General features: G+C 38.2%; 1 protein-coding gene and 1 long non-coding RNA gene across 2 annotated transcripts; one reads left to right on the top strand and one right to left on the bottom strand.

Annotated features, from left to right (window-relative positions):
* Positions 1–480: 480 nt before the first annotated feature.
* Positions 481–8,382, bottom strand: slc38a2 (solute carrier family 38 member 2). Its single transcript, XM_079454253.1, has 16 exons — positions 7,332–8,382; positions 6,240–6,344; positions 6,075–6,159; positions 5,879–5,994; positions 5,122–5,195; positions 4,941–5,033; positions 4,784–4,859; positions 4,307–4,389; positions 4,170–4,228; positions 3,942–4,079; positions 3,779–3,858; positions 3,422–3,522; positions 2,888–3,012; positions 2,656–2,800; positions 2,470–2,567; positions 481–2,374 (listed from the first exon to the last, which is right to left on the bottom strand). Exons 2-16 carry the CDS (start codon positions 6,341–6,343, stop codon positions 2,261–2,263), a joined length of 1,491 nt encoding a protein of 496 aa, XP_079310379.1. The 5' UTR covers position 6,344; positions 7,332–8,382; the 3' UTR covers positions 481–2,260.
* Positions 8,333–13,178, top strand: LOC306892903. The gene is made up of 3 exons (XR_013786515.1): positions 8,333–8,466; positions 9,484–9,628; positions 11,110–13,178. It is a non-coding gene; the product is annotated as an uncharacterized lncRNA (long non-coding RNA).
* The last annotated feature ends 6,143 nt before the right edge of the window (positions 13,179–19,321 follow it).

Below are 19,321 nucleotides of genomic sequence, written 5' to 3'. Positions count from 1 at the left end.
TCACGAAAAATAACGAATATTAAAAGGATGCGCATGAAACACAGTTTGTCTAAACTGATTTGTCAAATATTTCAAGCATCATAAATATTAAAAGAGTAAAATATTGCGTCCTATAATTGGAAAAATAATTTTCGAGCAGTAGTTGATTTTTTACGCGTCACAAATCTATGGTTATTCCCTTAAAACCTTGTGTTATCTTGACTTTATTATTTTATGACTCATAAAACGGCCAAAATATCTCTTCCTTTACAATATACTCTTATTTTATTTAAATGATAATAAATTAAATATTGATTAAATATTTCAATATTAACATTAGATTTCTGTTTGTGAGAATGTGTACAATACATCGTGCTTCCTGCATAGAAAGTAGCATAAATACTATCAAACAGTTTTCCTGTCATTTTTCCATCAACACGTGTCCAATGAGTGAATAAATGAATTAAGAAAGTTTTATGTATGTTAATGAGTCAAATATTTGAAGATACTTTTATATTGACACAAAGGACAAGAACATCTCTACACATGAGAAATGACAGATGGATGGGTTATCCTGAACCTTTATTAGACATTAATTACATGATATACAGTGTTTCATTGAAACAAGAGCGTAGCATTCGCAGGAATGTCCTCTTGTACTTGAGGAGTTTCACCCCTCGCAGGTCTGAGTACAGTATTTTAGTAGTAGTGTGAAAGATGTGTGTGTGTGTGTGTGTGTCGGGTCTGACCCAAGAGCTAAAACAAGCCGAGAGAAACCTCTCAACATTTACCAATCCGATATTGGGCCCTTTCCATTGGCTCGACACACTTGAGTAATATATGAGTACACTAGAGTTCTAAAGCCATTTCATATTTCAAACATATTGAGCAAAATTGAAAAAACAATAAGCAAAAGCATATATACACTTCAACTTGTGCTATATACACATATGTACAATATATAAATATAGTAAAATAGATTAAATTACATAACATTGGTGTTTTATCATAAATAACGGTTGGAGAGTAACAGGTTGGATGACACTTGAGGTTTTGGAAGCACACTGAGGTGTGACCAGTTGAAAACACAACCTCCCTCTCAAGGAGTAAGTCTACGCTTGCGATGTCAAACACTGAAAAGGTAAGTCAAATAAACCACTGAAAATGTTCACCCCCGTAAAGTCCAACATGAAACAGCTTTGATCCTGCCTGTGTAATGTGAAAATTCATTTTTAAAGTTAGCAGCTGAAAATGACATTATTTGGCTAAAGATGAACTTGAAACATTTAGGCCCGATTTCACAGACACGGCTTATTTTAAGCCAGGACTATGCCTTAGTTGAATCGAGATATTTATGTCACTTTAATAAAAATCCTTATAAGAATACATTACTGGTGTGCATCTTGAGACAAAACAGCGGCACTGATGTATTTTAAGATATTTCTGGGCAAGTTATATTCCGTTAAGACATTCATTTTAGTCTGGGACTAGCCTTAAGCTTTGTTTGTGAAACCGGACCATGGTCCATGCAGCTTAGCTCAAAAGTAAAGCTGTTTTACATGTGAAGTTACATTTTGAATATATTTGGACGACAAAGACATTCAAAGGTTTTTCTCTTTTGCATATGGTTCACCAATGATCAAACCTGACAGGTGAATAAAACAATAAACAGGGCTGATATCAATTTTGACCTAAAAGTACCAATCGCTCGGATTTTAAATACGTTTACAGTAAACTGGTGCAGTCGCTCTGCAACAAACAACTACGGATCAATATTTGTTCATTGTTAGATTTAAACAGCAGGTGACTCGCGTCAGACAGTATGAACGTAAGAAACGTTCTCAAAGCACAGTGAAAATGTGCAAAAGGACATCTTCACAATCGCTTAAGATTAAGTGCTCTTCCACATACAAACATCGATATATATGTCGCAGGTACAGACGGATGTTCGATGTCGATCGTGAGATTAGTACGGTTTGGTTGCTAGTACGAGATGCTCAACCTGAACTTGGCAAATATTTCACACTCTAGTGTGACGTACCACCATAATTCAACTGTGTCAAAACTACAACACGCAAATAAAAAATAAAGCACGACAATAAAAGTGGATTACCATCTGTGTGGTCTAACAGCATACTGTACATAGTTCAGAACATTCTTTCAGAATGGTATGTTTTTTTTGCTCCGCGCTGATAAAAGAGCAGCTTCTCTAGTTTTTAAATCGCAGTTTTTGCGGCGTGGCTCCGCCCCATCTGCCTGTCCATCACAGTGGACACTCCCACTAGTGGCCATCGCCGGGGTTCTCTGAAGCTCCTGCGTTGTGGATCCAGTCCAGGATAATCAAAGTCATGCTACCGATCATCACGAGGACGCCCATGATCAGAAACAAAGTTGCCTGCGGGAAAGAAATGATTATATTGTTATTATATTAGCGTCATTTTCAGCCAGTCTGACAAGATTTTAGATTTCAATATTTGCGTCTTGTCTTACCCCGATCTTCTGGACAGACTTCATAGACTCTTTCTGCACCAGTTTGATGTAGAAGGCGGATGGCAGGATGAAGATCAGCATAGCTGCAGCAGACGCACCTGCAGACGGACACAACATCTTGATCACACACGCACATAGACAAAGCTTTACATGCTATAGATGACATCACATCCTGTCTGCACCTACCAATGAATCCAAAAATGTCTCTGATGGTGGGGACGAAGATGACCAGAATGTTGACGGAGACGAGGAGGGCGACGGTAATGCCGACGTGCCGTGCCCAGCTGAAGTCTTTTGACGCACCCATCAGCTGGTTGACGGAGGTACGAATCTAAAACACATGACAAGCTTTTGTTCAGCACGCTGTCGATTTCATTCTTCACATGATAAATCAGTGTAAATGAAGGGAAATACTCACAGGAAAAAGAACAACAGGCACGGTCAAGGTGACAGCGATCAGAACGGCAAAACGCACGATCAGAAGCACGACATCGGATTGGTACACCCTGGAGTAAGTGTGTAAGAGCTCGGGCTCAACAGCCTCTGTAAAATACAACACAATCATAACATTAGACTATTGATTTATGTAGTTATTACACACTGAGTGAATTCATCGGTGCTCAAAACACTCTTTAAATTTACACTTTGTTGTTTATATTTATGTTATTTTGATTTTACAAAGTCTTTAAAGTGGCGAGTTTGTACGAGAACACATTTCGTCGTGTTGTAGTATAAACATTTGACAAATAGAACTTTGCCCACAGCCCAGGAACAGCTGTCATCTCATCAATATGTTTACTTTTCCTTCAGCGAAATTTCTTTTATATAACGTTTTCCCATCTACAAGCTGAATGGTTCTCAGACATACAGTATAACTGACCAATCAGAGCGCTTCATGGGACACACCTCCTTCATTGTGTGCGTGTGTGTGTGTGTGTGTTTAAACGCTCACCGTTGAAGGTCAGATATCCAAACAGAGCAGCCAGCAGATACATAATAAACATTCCCAAGAATGACACATTTGCCACGTTCTGCATCTTCCTCCTGGAACGACTGTGAACACAAACAGAACGAGTTTGTTTATTTCTTTATCAAACATGTAACGGACTTCAATGACAATAAATAAATATTAAAGTACACCACACACTACAGAATACATTAAGAAAGTATGCTACAATTTACCAGCGCATTTTATTAATCAAGTAAATTTAGTAAACAACTAGAAATGGACAGTTTACTATAGTAAGTACTAAAGTATACTGCAGTATCATGTCTGGTGTATGATCACTGAATAGGGGATTTGACTCACTCTTTAAGTTCCTCGTACATGGGCAGAATGGCCGGGTGGCAGACAAATGCAAAGGTCAGAATGGGCACCGCATACACAGTCTGAGAAAAAAAAAAACACCCGCCATTAGACACACATGCAACTCAAATGCAAATCTGAGATATGCAAATGTAACTTGTCGTACTTGTGAGTTATAGACGAAGTATTTTGGTTTGCAGCTTGCATCCTCTGTGGTGTTATGATGAGACGTAGAGGCGTTCACTGTGATGTTAATGAAGTCTTCAGGCAGAGGACACGGGATCTTGAACTTCTTGTAGATCACCTGAAGAACAACACGACCCGTTAGACAATTTCTTTTGCATTTCCTGTAAACCAACCCCTCACACTGAATATAACAAGTCTCTGAACTCACCACAATGAGGAAGAACACCATACACAACAAAGAGAAGCCACTCGTGTAGCCGAGGTAACCTGAAACAAAATCCAAACCATGAGCATCACAATAAACCACACATCATTCTCATGGTTAAAGTTTTTGAGAACACGCACCCAAGTTTTTCAGCAGTGAGAGAGGTAAAATGATGCCCACGGTGACCATCAGCACCAGATAATCTCCATTAGTGTACCATGAACTGCAAAACACAAAATAAAATCCAACATAAATGTGTTTTCATGAAAATAACACACAGCTGTTCTCACACATCTTGTTTTCTACGTGTGTGGTATTTCGACTTTATCGCGGCCGTGTTTCATGTGGCTTGTGCCCTGAACTCCACGTGGGGGTCTGAATCTTTGATGTCAGTGTTTGTTGTATTAGATCACTGGCACAAAACTCTAAATCGTGGTCTTTGAATCAGACTCGAATCCCCCCACCCCCCCTGTATCCCCCCGGCCGGACAGCTGTACAATGAAGCGCTCACACTGTTCTGAGCACAGCTTCTAAACAATCCAGCACAACAAAAACATGCATTCAGATCCCCGCACGACTCGTACTTCATCTCCGAGCGTCACAACACAAAATCTCACCTATCATCTGCGTCCAGAAACGCCTTGATGACAATCGGCAGTTCGTACTTCACGATGTAGAGGTAGCTCGCCATAGCTGGGGTTAAAACGGAGTTCATGTCATTTAAGTTCCTTAAACTAAACCGAAAAAGGAGTTTTCAATTGAGTCTGCTTTTACCTCCGAAGTTCTGCATGGTGATGGAGCAGGAGGCCGCCAGTTTGCCAGGCATCCCGAAAGCTTTATACCCCAGCTGTTCATAAACCAGAGAGCCTGGAGAAAGAGAGAGAGAGAGAGAGAGCATTAAAACTCATGCCATCACATTTAAAATAGAAACGCAGTAATACTGTGAGACATTCACCTCCTTCATTGGCTGTTTTGAGCAGCAGGTGCACTGAATATAAGGAGAAGATGGCAACAGCTACCAGCAGGATCCTACAAACACAGAAAACACAAACTGAATTATTTATAGTGCTCATAAACACGAGGACGGCTTCCAGCTCCAGCACAAAACATTCAAGTCAACAATACTAAATTTCGATAAAAGAAAGGACCAAGAAAGTGATTTAGACAATGTTAAAAGTCATATGGATACTATGAGCACGACACACAGACGAGGAGTGTTACGATCTATTAGATGTGGTAATATTCCCACACAGTCATTTGATCCATCGTCCGCTCATGTGAACCAGACTGAACTCTTCATAACCTGCATGACCTTCAGTACATTTCCATCTCACACGCTCAACAATTCAATTCTCACGTTCATCGTTTTCCCTTCAAATACCTCCAGACGGATTTCCTGGAAAACCCAATACCTTTATATAACCCTGGTACACTTGTAATGAGATTAACACACACACACACATGCGCACACGCACGCAGGTTTGTTTGTAAACACTTCGCAGAAGTTTTATAGTGTTCTTCTACCAAAGCCAAATGACGATTGAGATTATGGGGAAAATTGCTGGACAAATTAACAGGATTACAGATTATAATCCGGTATGAACCTGTGTACCTTAATTATCTACTGAAACTCTTTAAATACCAAATTCGGTGCCATATATATACAGAGAAAGATATTGTACATTTTTAAAACTCATCATGTCAATACTCACACAAACAGGGCGATGCCAGTGTTGGCCATGGCATAAGCAAGCCCCAGTATCCCGCTTCCCATGATGGCATTGCCCAGATTAAACACTGACATTCCAAACGTCGCCGAGCCGGGACGCTAAACCAACAGGAAGAGACGGATTTACACGGACAGTTCAAGAATCCGATTGAATTTCTCAGACCAGATGAACCACTTACATATTCTTCATCATATTTCTTCTTGCCAAGGTGAGGATCAGCGAGGAAGTTTTGGCTTTCGGCATCAATGTCGCTGTACTGCAGACTGTAACCACATTTCATTTCATAAATCAGATCATTTATTGAATTACAGCGATTAACAGCAAACTTGTGTGCAGGATTTACCCGTTGAGAGGGACTTTGGTTGGAAAGTAATCATTGCTGTTGGAGCTGCTACTGTCCATGTCTGGAGCATTGAAGTGATGCATCTCTGTAGGGGTTTTGTTCATTCTGTAACACAAATATTATTCTGCATATTTATATGAATTTATATGTTAGACATTCATTTCATTAATAAGATAGAAAGAGTAATGTGCTACGTACATTCACATAAAGTCATTTTCTATCTCAGACTGACAACTGTCAATGCGCGCTCCCTTTACTGTGCGTTTCACGCGCGTACCCGTATGGATTAGCGAGTGCGGCCGCGCCTCAGCACCGCAGACGCGCATCAGTGTGTGGACACGTGACCGGAGCAGAGTGGAAAATTACAAACCGGCGCCGTCATCAACTATTAATACCGACCGATATCTCATCAGACTATACTTTACCATTCAGAACAAAACGATTTACACTTGATATATCTATAAACAAATATTTCCTCTTGACTTTATTTATTTATAGACTTGCGTTTAAATCGACATTTTATCTGTGTCTACAACAGATTAGACTATAAAAATGAATAAAAACTGCCATAAACCGGAAGAATAAATAGATTAAGTCAACAATGAAGAGCAGGATTTAATATCGAGGACCTGAAGAGAGATGCTCGGTGTTTCTACGCCCGCGCATTACCCGAAGACATCAAACGACCAGAAATAAATAAACAAATAAAAAGATGCCAAACAACACTTTTCAGTGTAATCTGCAGCCGCTTTACTAATGAAACACTTACAATCGATGATTTATTAACCATTGACACTGATCGCATGTGTGTCATTAATTCATTATTCTATCTAAACATTAAAGCGGAAATCGGTAACAAATGTAACATTCAGACGTTCTGTTCTTTAAAAACGGATGTGTTTGAAATGACATGATGAAACGCGCATAGAGTCACATACACATCCAGACAGACGAGAGCAAAGAAGACAATAAATAAATCAACAAACAAAGCCAATGTAAATAAGCAAATACATGACATGAAATAAATAGGAGATATCTAGTTAAAACAGCGGTGTGTGACAGGAATGCTGCCGAACCGGCATGACATCTTACCTCGAGAATCAAACACAAATCCGTTTCTTCAGCTTCTGTCTGATCGGGAAAAAATGGGCAAACTCCTCCCAGCCGTGTGGAATTTTCCAGTGATCAATTACAGAAGTGATCAATTGAGTTATCCTTCTTAATGTACCGGTATAAATAACTGAATATATATTCTAAGGATCAAGCATATACACGAGAAATATAAATACTGTAGTAGTGCTAAACTCAGCACTATTTCATGATAATGTTGAAATGTTGAAGGTTAAAGCAGATGTCCTCTGGGCGCGTCTCGGAATCAGATTCTTCTGTCTGCTCAATGTGGGTTTATATTCACCGGCTGAGTTGCATCAGCCAGCAGCACTCGTGGGTGGAGCCCAATGACGTGGATTGTATACAAACACAAGGAGTACAAATCCCAGCCGAAAGAGAGAGAGAGAGAGAGAGAGAGAGAGAGAGAGAGACTACTTTCACAGTCTTCCTACTGTCCATTCATTTCTTCAAAAACTCTTTAATGTCTCAATTGTTTCTCCTGGACATCCATCAGAGCAATTTCTTCTCTTTGCTTCAAAGACCTCAAAATCCTTATTTTCGCACATTTGCCAGAGTTAGAGAATATGAACATTACATCTCATCAAATAGTCTAATGATGAAACGATCTTGTGCTATGAAAGAAAAACATCTGGAAAATCTCAGTTTGTTATGTTTGATCTCATTGCTGTCTTTGAACTATTGTTGTGTTAAAAAAAGATCATATATGTGAGTCAGACTGAGACCACGTAATGCTAAAAACACACAAAACTCTATTAAGAAAAACTTCCAAAATGATGTTAGGTGTAAGTCTCGGTAGACAAGAGCAACAAGTTTGTTGTTTCTTTTCCTCCCAGCATAACTTAACCAAATCACTTGCCTGAGCACCTTTACACAGAAGTTCTCTGGCACCCCCGATCGGCCAAATCCCCCGGTGGAGGCGGAGCCGGGCAGAACGGGACCTGGGTCGATAGCGGTTTACCCCTGGATTACAAGCCACCGCATCCTCTATGCTGAAGTTCGCAGCCCATGGTGCGCAGAGCACAAAGGAACAAGGATATGGAATGTGTGACCTATTGAAACAGTCCGCGGGGCCCCAGGCGACGTCCCGACTCCATAGGTAAGACTGGATCAACAGAGGCATTTTTCTGTCGCCACACAACAGACAGAGGAATCCCGGCTCGGCCTTTGAAAGCGGTGGCTTCCACCGAACGCATTGTCTTCATAAAGTCATGAATTCAAGTAAAACCTTGAATGAAAGAAGATAATGTGCAAGATGTTCATGTACAGTAAATGTTCATAGCATTTGTACAGTAGAGTACAGCAGGTCAACAGATCACTCGACTACAACTGGAATGTTGCCACAAGCGATGAGAAAAAATTGAGATTATTGTAATTATTTCTGCATGAATGGTTTATAAAGTATGTGCAGCAAAGCAGTCTCTCCTCCCTGTGATCACAGATGGAATTAGAATTTGGTGTTGGTATGCGATATTATGTGTTTTTCTAAACATAACAATATCTACATCAAACAAAAGAGTTGTTGAGTTTTTCCAGTCGAGCTGTGAAATAATCCAGGTTTTTTGCGAACGTGAGATGAGCATCAGTGTTTTTTTCTGCGCTAGTGTCCCATGAACACGGCTCTTGTGAATGTTTTTTTTAAGTTATACTGATGCAAACTAATGTTCTCATGTGTCGGGAGATCAGCGCGGATCACCTGTGCTTCTCTGTCATTTGTTTGAGTATTTTACAGTTCGCCCTCACATAATTCTTTGTGGGACGTCCAGTCCTGTGGAGAGGTACAATGGGGCTGAATTTCTTCCTCTGGTTAAACTATCTGACTGACTGTGTACTAAAAGAGGCCTAAGTATACATTAATCCTTTTGTAAACCCTTCTGATTTTTGCACTCGCTCACCTCTTCAGATCAGACTCGGAGCAGAACACTGGTGTAAAGAATCTCTGTAAAACTGAGTTTTTCATTTTTTTGTCATTTTTGGTAGTTTATCTGCTGTTAATGAATAATGTGATCCATCACACGTCATGTGACGGATGAATCAGTTCCTTGACAGAATAAGTAAGACTGACATGTAAATGTGTATTGAAATCTAAATCATGATTATTTCTTCTGCTTTCCAGTTTCTTTCTGTTTCTCCCAGGTAAAGTTTTATCATCGAGATGACAAGAATATGAAAACGATTCTGGAGAATATGTGTGGATTTCCTGAGCACAGGGGTCCGTGAGACAGAAGATGGGCTGCTGGTCTCCTGAGAGCAGGTCAAAGGTCGGCTCATCTTCCCCTCTGCTAACTCTTATGTAATAATTGTATCTGCTGTATTAAACAAACAGCCGCCTGCTGTCTGCAATCATGAGAACTTGTGGTGCAACACAAACAACAACAGCAAAAAGCCCACCTGCAATATGGGAACATGCATCACTGCGGCCACTTCAGTATATTTTAGTAGCGTTTGATATATCGGATGTTGATCTATTAAGAAATGTGAAAAGATGTGACAAGTAAATGTATGCTATTCAGACGACAGATGCAGAGAACGTTTTTTTTTTATGAAAAAATGCCCAAACAGCCAATCTCATGTTTATAAGAAAAAAGTGATAGTTCACCCAAACATAAAACATCTATCATCATTTATTACCCGTTTGTAAATCTGTATGTGACTCTTTCGTCTCTGAAACACAACAGAACATACTTTGAGAAATGTCTTGGTGGTTTTGTGTTCGTACCATTCAGTGTTGTTTGGTTATCAACTTTCTTCAAAATATCTTCCTTTATGTTCTGTTACGGAAAAGAAACTCATACAGGTTTGACATAACATGAGGGTGAGTAAATGATAATAGACGGGTTTTTTTGGGTCAACTATGCCTTTCATGTCTGTGTGTGTTGAGATGTTTGGGATGTGGAGAGCTCATGTACTCATGATTGATCCATCAGACTGGAAAGCAAACACTTCATACAGACGGGAAGTGAAACTCACATCTGCATGTCAAGCGGCACAAATGCATTTAAAACTCAGCTGCATGTTTTGCTGATATACGCTTCTGTTTGGTGTAAATCTGAACATATGCTGTCTGTGTTAGAGATAAAGAAAGTTCTCCAAAAAATAGAAAAAAAAGAGAAACAAATGAGAGTGTAATTTTGAAACATACAAAGCGTATGAAGGTTTAGGAGATGTTTAGGAGAATTATAGAGATCTCATGTGTGCTTTATCTTTCTTGTGGGCACATCATGTAAGGTGGGCTTGCTCCTTTGGTCAGGATGTACCCACAATAAGCCATGAAATAAGCTGAAAGAATTTTCCAGATGAATGGTGGGAGATGAGAAGAATATGAGCATCTTTTTGATATGAAGCTTTAGGCCTGTAATCCTCTTACAGATTAACAGCTAGTTTCAGCTCTGAATTCATTCCTGGACCGCAGGGCAGCAGTAGCCTGGGCCACCGACATGAACACACGCCAACAAAACTTTCCATTAATATTGTGAAATATTGTGGCCCAGATCTAAAGCGCACGAACCCGCTGACTTCTGGTAAGGGATGGAGTGAAAGAAAGAGCCGGCTGGGCAGACCGGGTGTCGTTGTTAAACCGAATAAAACTAGATGCTTTCCTCGCTGTGTCATCAGAATATCCTGAGATGATTGAATAACAGCGATTGAGCTCCAGAGAGAGAGAATGTTCACTACTGTCAGTATTGTTCACAAACACGAATAAGTGGAATAACAATGCTGTTTTATTTCCGGTGTTGTGCAGATCTGTCTCCAGCGGGGTGAGGAGAGAGGAAACTGATGCCCCAAACAAAAGACCTCAGACAGGAAGAACAACACATGCCAAAGCCGTGTCTCATCCTGTTCCATCACATCATCATTTTGTCTGACCCTTATTAACATTCCCTTCACCTCATGAGCTCCAGAGACTAAAACAAATCAGACTTTTTCACATCTGAATATTACAAGACTGCAAATCAACCCATAAGATATTTCTCTGGAGAAAAAAAGCTGGAATCTCACAAATGTCTTCATTAGAGTTTCAGAAGAGATTCATCAAACCTTTTTATTACATTTTCTCCTAAACTGCATAGAAACATTTGAGGCACTTTGGTATAGTTGTAGAAACAGCACGTTTGAAAGCTACTCTAAAACTTGCGTTTGTCATTTATCTCCATGAGATACACCCGGAAGGTCACAACCTAAATGTGAGCTCGTACAGGCCCAGGTGCTGCAGATAAAACCCCACGTTTGCTTTTCATCTGAATCACATGACGTCACATGTGTCTCAGTCTTCCTGATGCATTTGGGAAATTTCCACTGCTTTGCTTTTCTCAAGGTTACATCCAACAAGCATCTTTTGTTTTCATAATTCTGTGAAGCCTTTACTGCCCTAACGGAGAGATAACGTTACTGTCCTGTAATCTGCTAAACGTCTGAAAACCTCCCACGCCACACGGTAAGCCTATTATGCAGGACGGCAGATTAATGTTCAATGAGGCCAAAGACTTCAGGTCAGGCCTTGATCAAACGCTCACGCTGGCTTTAAGTGACTGCTCGGGTCACAGATCTGCGTATCTCATCCTGAGAATGTGACTCTCACCCACAGGAGCTCAACCAAATCATTGAACTGATTGAGATATATCTTATGGGTGGTGTTGCTCAGACTTATTTGATAAAATTGGTAGAAATTAAACGTCAGTGCACAATGTTTGTGCTACAGATATGAAGGATCTTGACATCACGAGTGCATGAGGCCTGCAGAACAGACATGTTTATGATTTATGATATGTTTCACGTTATTTGAAAATAAACGCCTCAATCAAATCAATTTTGGGTGTTTATAGCACTTCAAATGAAAGTCCATTTGTAATTTTGGGTGTGCTGCGTCATGGACTGAGAGATTTTCACACAGTTCTGTTTTTGATGCATTTCAGTAGCCGAACAAAGAGTTAATTACAGCAGTAATTGTCTGTTCTGGTACAGTTAATGTTTGCAGAAGAACACTCGGTGATGGTCTTCAGTGTTATGAGATGCCACGACGATCACACGAGAACACCATGTGCCACTGCAACAACCACAAACCCAAACAAATATCACACACCGTACATCACACGACTGCTGGAGATGAGCTTCACATCCACATGAATGATGCTGTAATGTTGCATTAGACTGTAAGGTGTTTGATTGATGGGGTTCATGCACGGGCGCTAAGTGAGACGCCTGACCCTCGACCTCATGTGTGAGTTATTAAAACTGTTATGTCATATGAGATTAGAGAGCAAGGAGTGAAACAGAGAGGTGTGAGGTCAGAGGTTCCAAACCTCTCATTGTGTTGTACATCTGATATAGGTAGGAAATCCAAGAAGTCCACACAGTAATTCTGTTTTACATTATTTGGAAGTGTTAAACAAATGGTTAAATGTTTTAATGGTTTGCTCCAGATCTAAAACTGGCCAAATTTGATTTCATTGTCAGTCTTTTCTCATGTTTCAAACAAATAATAGCAAGAGAAGTTCACTCTGCAAGTCTTTAAAGGACCACTGTATTTTTCTATATGTGTAAAATCTTCTTTGCGTGATTGCTGGTAAACATGCATATCAGTAGCATTCTTCACCTTATGTCTTTCAGTGGTGTAGATCTGCATCAACAAATGGTAACATAACCGAATCCAAAATGTAAACGTTACCGAAGGTATATGGATGAGATGGTCATAATGCATGTACCCTATAAAGATGTGCTTTTGTAAAAGCATCTGTTGATAAAAAGTGTAATACTTGAAGGAAGAATACACTTTTTGTGTTACCATGTTGTCTCAATAAATAGATATGCTTCAAGAAAAGAGGAAATGATTTAATCTAAAATACACAACATGCACGCAACATGATTCGCTCGCTAACAACAGTTTTGACCTTCAAACACGTCTCTTTCACTGAAGGAGTTTGTATCACAAGTTTTTCCTAATTTCATGTTGACAAGTTTAACACCAAACCAGATATTGACATGTTTGGTTTTTTACGTGAGGATCAAAAAATCTGCCAATAAGATCCTTTATCTGCCTAATGGCTGGAATACACTACAAGAATCTAAACAGAGTTTTTAAAACCTAGACGTCATACACTTGCAGACTGTTTGAAAGTTTCAGATAAACACACTAACTGATCAAATCCAGACTGAAAATCTGGGCGAAACCTAAGCAAAAGTCTTGTAGTGTATTTCAGCCTCAAACTTCATTTACATTTTAACAACTGACTGCATGCATCTCCCTTCAACACAGACAAGTTCTTTTTAAAACTTAACAACTGACAAATTTGATCTTATTTCATTTAATTACTATTTATTTACTAATTATATATTTATTTTTTACATCACTTATTCTGTTTAACAAATTTTTTACCGTTTCGTTGACAGACATTATGGAAAAAGACCAAGGATTCTAAAACCAGCTCAGGCACGTTCTTTTTATAACTTAAAAACTGAACTTGACAATTTGATCTTATTTCATTTCATCACTATTTATCTATTTTATTCATCATCTGTGCTGCTTATTTCTTTAACCTGTTTTGTATCATTTCATTCACAGACATTATGGTCAAAGACCAAGCGTTCTGAAAGAAAATCCATATCTCTACAAAGAAGTGTGGGGGGGGGGTGTGAAACAACGAGGTCTGGAAATTATAAACATTTTTCCTAAAGAACAACAAAGATGTCATAAATGTGCACAGGATGCACGATCAAAGGGGTCATCATCGTACACCTGGCAGGGGGTCATGAATTATGGGTAATAAATCATTTTTTGACATCCGTGTATTCGGTGTTTCCGTAAGAAAGATGAGATTTCTGCAATATCTCAATTATTTCTCAATGAGTCTCATCTGCGTCTCGTCTGTGTCTCCTGAGAAAAGGAGTCAGAAATGTTTGAGTAGAGACGTCAACAATGTGTCAAACTGAGCTCAGATTTGTCTCGTCTGCAATCAAAAGTCAATATTATTGAAGATCTCAGTATGAACTCAAACATTTCTCATCAAATGTACTCAAATAAGGATTATTTGACTTCAACAATCTATTCATTTACACCTCCAGACTATTCATGTGTTTATAACAATAACACGCTCATTTCTAGAAGAGACATAGTTGAGACACAACTGAGAACATAAATCAAATCTTCTGAGCTATAAAAGAGCATCATCTGGGAAGGTTTGTTTAGATAACATGAGCGAAAGTTTTAGTGTCTCTTATCAAACAGCAGTGAATGTAAACCGTGTCAAGCGCTGGGCTTCATTCAGAAACTCCTGAGTCAGTGTGACGCAGCATCTGCCGGTCATGTAGGTGAGGGTTATATGACATTATACTTACAGTACAAACAGTACAAACGACAGAAGAGGGTGTGTGTGTGTGGGTTTAGTTATATTTGTAAGAGCTTCACTCACATAAAAATATAATCTTGCAAAGAAATTATTCTGGTCACCAAAAATGACAAGGTTCATAAATTAGCCTCATCATTTTTGTCTTTAAATCTGATGCTAGGCATGTGTCTGTGAGGTTTAGGTCATATAAAAATGAGCATGATATAAAATCAATGGATGCCTGTGAAATGACATCACATATGTAGTAAAACCAACACGTGTGTGCATATGCGTATGCGTATGCAGATGTGAGACTTGTATATCCGGTTTAAAACACCTGAGTCACTGCGATCAAAGGTTTATTTCTTTCTAGATGCCCCATTACATTCTATTATGGATGAACTTTTCTCTTACCCCTCAATTGCAAATGTATTCAACCAGACTTTTATTTGACTCTGGAACACGATAGCGAAGATGTGCTTCATACATAACAAAAGCTCAACAAAATGCAAAATCCTAAACCCTTTTTTACATGCATTGTTTTTATTGTAGTTTATTAGACCACACAAGTTTTTATTTAGTGTCTTGTTTTTGATTTCTTTATACCCTGATCTGAACAGCAGCAAAGTCATTTCTGCTTCTGACTTTACAAAACCCATTGTGATCCTCACACCACATTCATCTTCTTGGTAAGTGAACCTGAATTCAATCTGGGTGTCAGTTTCTTCTACAATACATATTGGCAGTTTTCTACCTGAAAAACTGGTTAAACTGGTTTCGTAAATGTGCAAGTTAGTGATTCTTATCTCCTACACTGTTAAAGAAAATCCCATAAAAACAATTACCAGTACATTTCCCTTTATTTAATTTTTCTGTTAATGCTCAAATGTAATTGAATGCAGTGCAAAATGTAAAATACACGTAAAACAACTGTAAAAAATGAAGACGGAAAATTCCTTCATATTAATACAGTATATTGTGCCCTATTATTACAGATTTATTTTGTGTGTGAGTGTAGGCGTGATCTCATTAAGCTTTTATATTTAATGTGTGTTTATCTACTGTACTGTACACTCCCTGTGAATGGAGATGTATGGGGTCATTTGGGTCCTATAATGAAAGCCTTTGGCACAGAGAGCTTTTGTGCAAACCGCAGAAACTCTGCCCGCTCGCATGACTCGACAAAGATGGAGTGATTTCACATTAAATCTTTATGTTTTTAGAACACCAAACAGTATACTGAAAGATAGTACTCTCTGTGTCCGTCTTACAAACGTATGTGTGTTGGATGTGTTATTTAGCTCTTTACCTTCTCTTAAGAGTAATAAAGACAGCTATTGAAATGAAATGAAAACATACTGTAGTATGGACAATGATAAAACATTCTGCACATTTCCCACGCACCTGGATAATTATTAGTCAATTTACTCATGACAACAAACACAGATATTTTTAGTCTTATATTATGTTCAGGTTAAAATGGGGCATATATATCAGTATATATAAGTAGTAAATTCTTGCCATGAAAATACTTATCAGACATGAGAAGGAAACACGGTGTGGTGGGTAAATGGTTTAATGAAGGATAACATAAAGTCATTATTGCAAAATAAAACTCTAACAGGGTGTTCTGTACAGACAAGTCTCTTGTTTGTCATTAACAGGCTTTCTTTTGCAATAATGACTGTATAATATCCTGCTTTTCACACAGCCATTGGAGTAGAAATAACTTTATGAGAAATAAGTGATATAAGACACTTGAAACTAGCACAGACCGAACATCAATTTGTGTTTGATGTGTTATAGTGCTGAAGCTCTTTCAGAAGAGGAACAGATGCAAGTGTGTTGTGGTTTATTAACTTCCTAACAGGAGTCAAATGTGTGAGATAGTGAAGACAGCAAACAAACATAAATAAACATCAACATCATAAAGTCTTTTTTGCTGCTATACAGGCCAACAAATGAAGATAACATTACATGAAATCATAAAACATGAACTATGTTAACGTTGCATAATATATACAGTATAAAGTCATATTGTAACGTCAACATTAAAGTGTTACTCTTCTATTTACATTCCATTCACAGTGTCACATGACAAGCAAGATGAGAATACATGACGCATTCTTTCCTCTCTCCACACCAAAGACTATTGATAATGTGTAATGTATTGTGTATGTTTCTTTTGTCATGTACGCCGTATATAGACCTAAGTTAATTCAGAGTTTAAACACACACGAATGACAGGAAATGCCGCAACAGAAGTTATGATGTCGACTTTTAGATGTAAGTGGGTTTGTGGTGGAAGAGGAAGCTTTGTTCAGAAAATATCTTGTCTTCAGTAGTTTGGTTGCACTGTTAAAATGAAAAAATATTATTATTAAGTTTAAATTAAAACTGGCAGCTGGGGTTTGCAGAAATCATGTTTTCCCAAATAAAAAGAATGAATAATTGTGTCATATTGTATATCTAACACACACAACACACTTTTTTACAAATAATTCACCGAAATCCATTCAGGTGTTTTTAAGCCTTGTATATGTTGTTCCAGCTCAAGATTAAGACCAGGAGGGTATTCCAGAAAGCTTGTTTTGTGACATAACCGGGTAAGTTTAAGATGATAACCTCAACTTTGGGTTACCGAGGTAACTTTTAGGGTGTGTAAGTAACCACAGCAACTCCCTCTCTGAAGATAACCTGCTCCGGAGCAGGTTATATCAGGGTTAGTTCATTTCAAGGAAACTTTACTGAGAAGTTTCTTGCTGTGCATGTGTGTGCTTTGAAGAGCGTCAAGTGGGTGTGTAAGCACAGATTACGTAGCCTATCATATATGATCATTTTACAGAATTACTATAATTACATTTCCAGTCACACCCATTGCGATTGAACATTCACAACCGATTTTATGCTCATTTTATGGTTTGTAACCTTTTTAAAATCAAATCATCTTCAAATAAAATAATGTGAGCTGTTCTTAATAAGTGTAAGGCTTTATGTGTTTACATTGAATACTGTACATACTTTTAATTATGTTTATTATTAAATCTCCAAATATAATTAGATGCATAAATAGTATTTACTCTTCCCTGTAACTATATCATATGTGATGTGTCTCAGGGCAGTTGTGGTGTAATGGTTAGAGAGATAGACTTTTATAACCCAACGGTTGTACGTTTGATTCCCAGTCTGGCAGGCCTGATTCCCAGGATAAGTGTAATTATAGGTTATTACCTATGGCAGTGTTTACTTTATCACTTTAATTCAGATACATAATAAATGACATCAAAAGACTCCGATGTGTTTTAATACTATCTGTATTTCTTAATATTGTTTTCTGATCCTCGGCCTTCTCTACGGTATTGAAAGGCCTTTCTCTAAATTACAATTTGTAATTGGTCTTTGAAGAAGACCTCATTGAACATTTAGGAAGCCATGGCCTTTTAGCAAACAAAGTCAATAGAATAAAAGCAAATGTGTGTATTTGAAAGGGATATTGGACATGCGACTGGGCCTAACACTTTAAACCTCTGTCCCAGCAGACCTTCATTCTCTACTGAAAAATAAATATCATACATAGTGAAAAGCATCACACAAGTTTTTCCAAAAGTATGACAACTGTTTATCAAACCATTAAAAGAGTCTCCATTAATATGACTACATCAGCAACTGTTGCAAATAAAGCTGGTACAATGCAAAGTCAGTTTACACAAAACCAAATAGAGGAAGATTTTCTAAAGAAACATACAGGGAAGGAACAAAAATAGGTTTAATACTGCCTACAAAATGATCAATGTAATGCAATCAAACACATATACACAACACAATTGTGGTAAAATAACATGGAAGACACATTCAAATAACAGTTACAAACATCTACACAACAAATCTACATTTTATGTGACAAAGATAGACATGATGAGTATATGAAGACATAACGTTTTTATATGTTAACATGTTTTTATTGTGTCAGTAAGCTGTATTTTTTGTTATTATGGCTCAAATCAAAACAAACCAACTCCACTTTGATCGATATTAAATACAAATAAAAAAAGAGTCTCATTTTGGAACCAAATTCTTCATATATTTTAAATACTGTAGTTCAGTTTAAAAATAAACACATTTTTAAACTATTTATAGATTTAGTTAAATAATGAATTGAAGATGTTTAACAACAAAATGAAATAATATGCTTTTTATGGTTTTAATCCTGCACTTCATAGACTGATGCAGATTTAATCCTTGCGTGAATAAAAACTCTTTAAGCTTCCCAGACGTTTCCACGGTGACTCGTGTCATCTATGATCCATTGACTGTAATGTCTTCATGATGTTTCTGTGAGCGTGTTAACTCTGGGTATCTTTCGTGAGGTTGATTCAACTTATTCTTCATACGTGTTCTGTAACCGACATAACCCGAGTGAGCAAGATTTGGGTTAACCAACCCAGCGTTCAGGGTTAAGTTCTTTCTGGAATACCCCCTTCACACAACGAGACCACACAAAACCCAAAAACAGGTTCAGATGTGGTGTGGTGTGCTGTACAGTGAGTATACATAACATTCATACTCTCCAGATGTGCTTGTGTGACGGTCTTATGAAAGCAGCTGTTGACATGATTCACGCTGAGGAGTGTG

This window comes from Barbatula barbatula (assembly GCF_947034865.1).
Source record: "Barbatula barbatula genome assembly, chromosome: 4".
NCBI lineage: Eukaryota > Metazoa > Chordata > Actinopteri > Cypriniformes > Nemacheilidae > Barbatula > Barbatula barbatula.
This window is presented reverse-complemented; position numbering and strand designations above follow the sequence as displayed.

Excerpts from the sequence above, each read along its gene's own strand:
- slc38a2 (XM_079454253.1), bottom strand. The coding sequence starts at position 6,343 with ATGAACAAAACCCCTACAGAGATGCATCACTTCAATGCTCCAGACATG. Across the intron at positions 4,080-4,169 it reads TGGTGTTCTTCCTCATTGTG|GTGATCTACAAGAAGTTCAA; the intron begins GTGAGTTCAGAG and ends GTTGTTCTTCAG. Across the intron at positions 2,568-2,655 it reads AGACATTTTTGGATTCATTG|GTGCGTCTGCTGCAGCTATG; the intron begins GTAGGTGCAGAC and ends GTCCGTCTGCAG.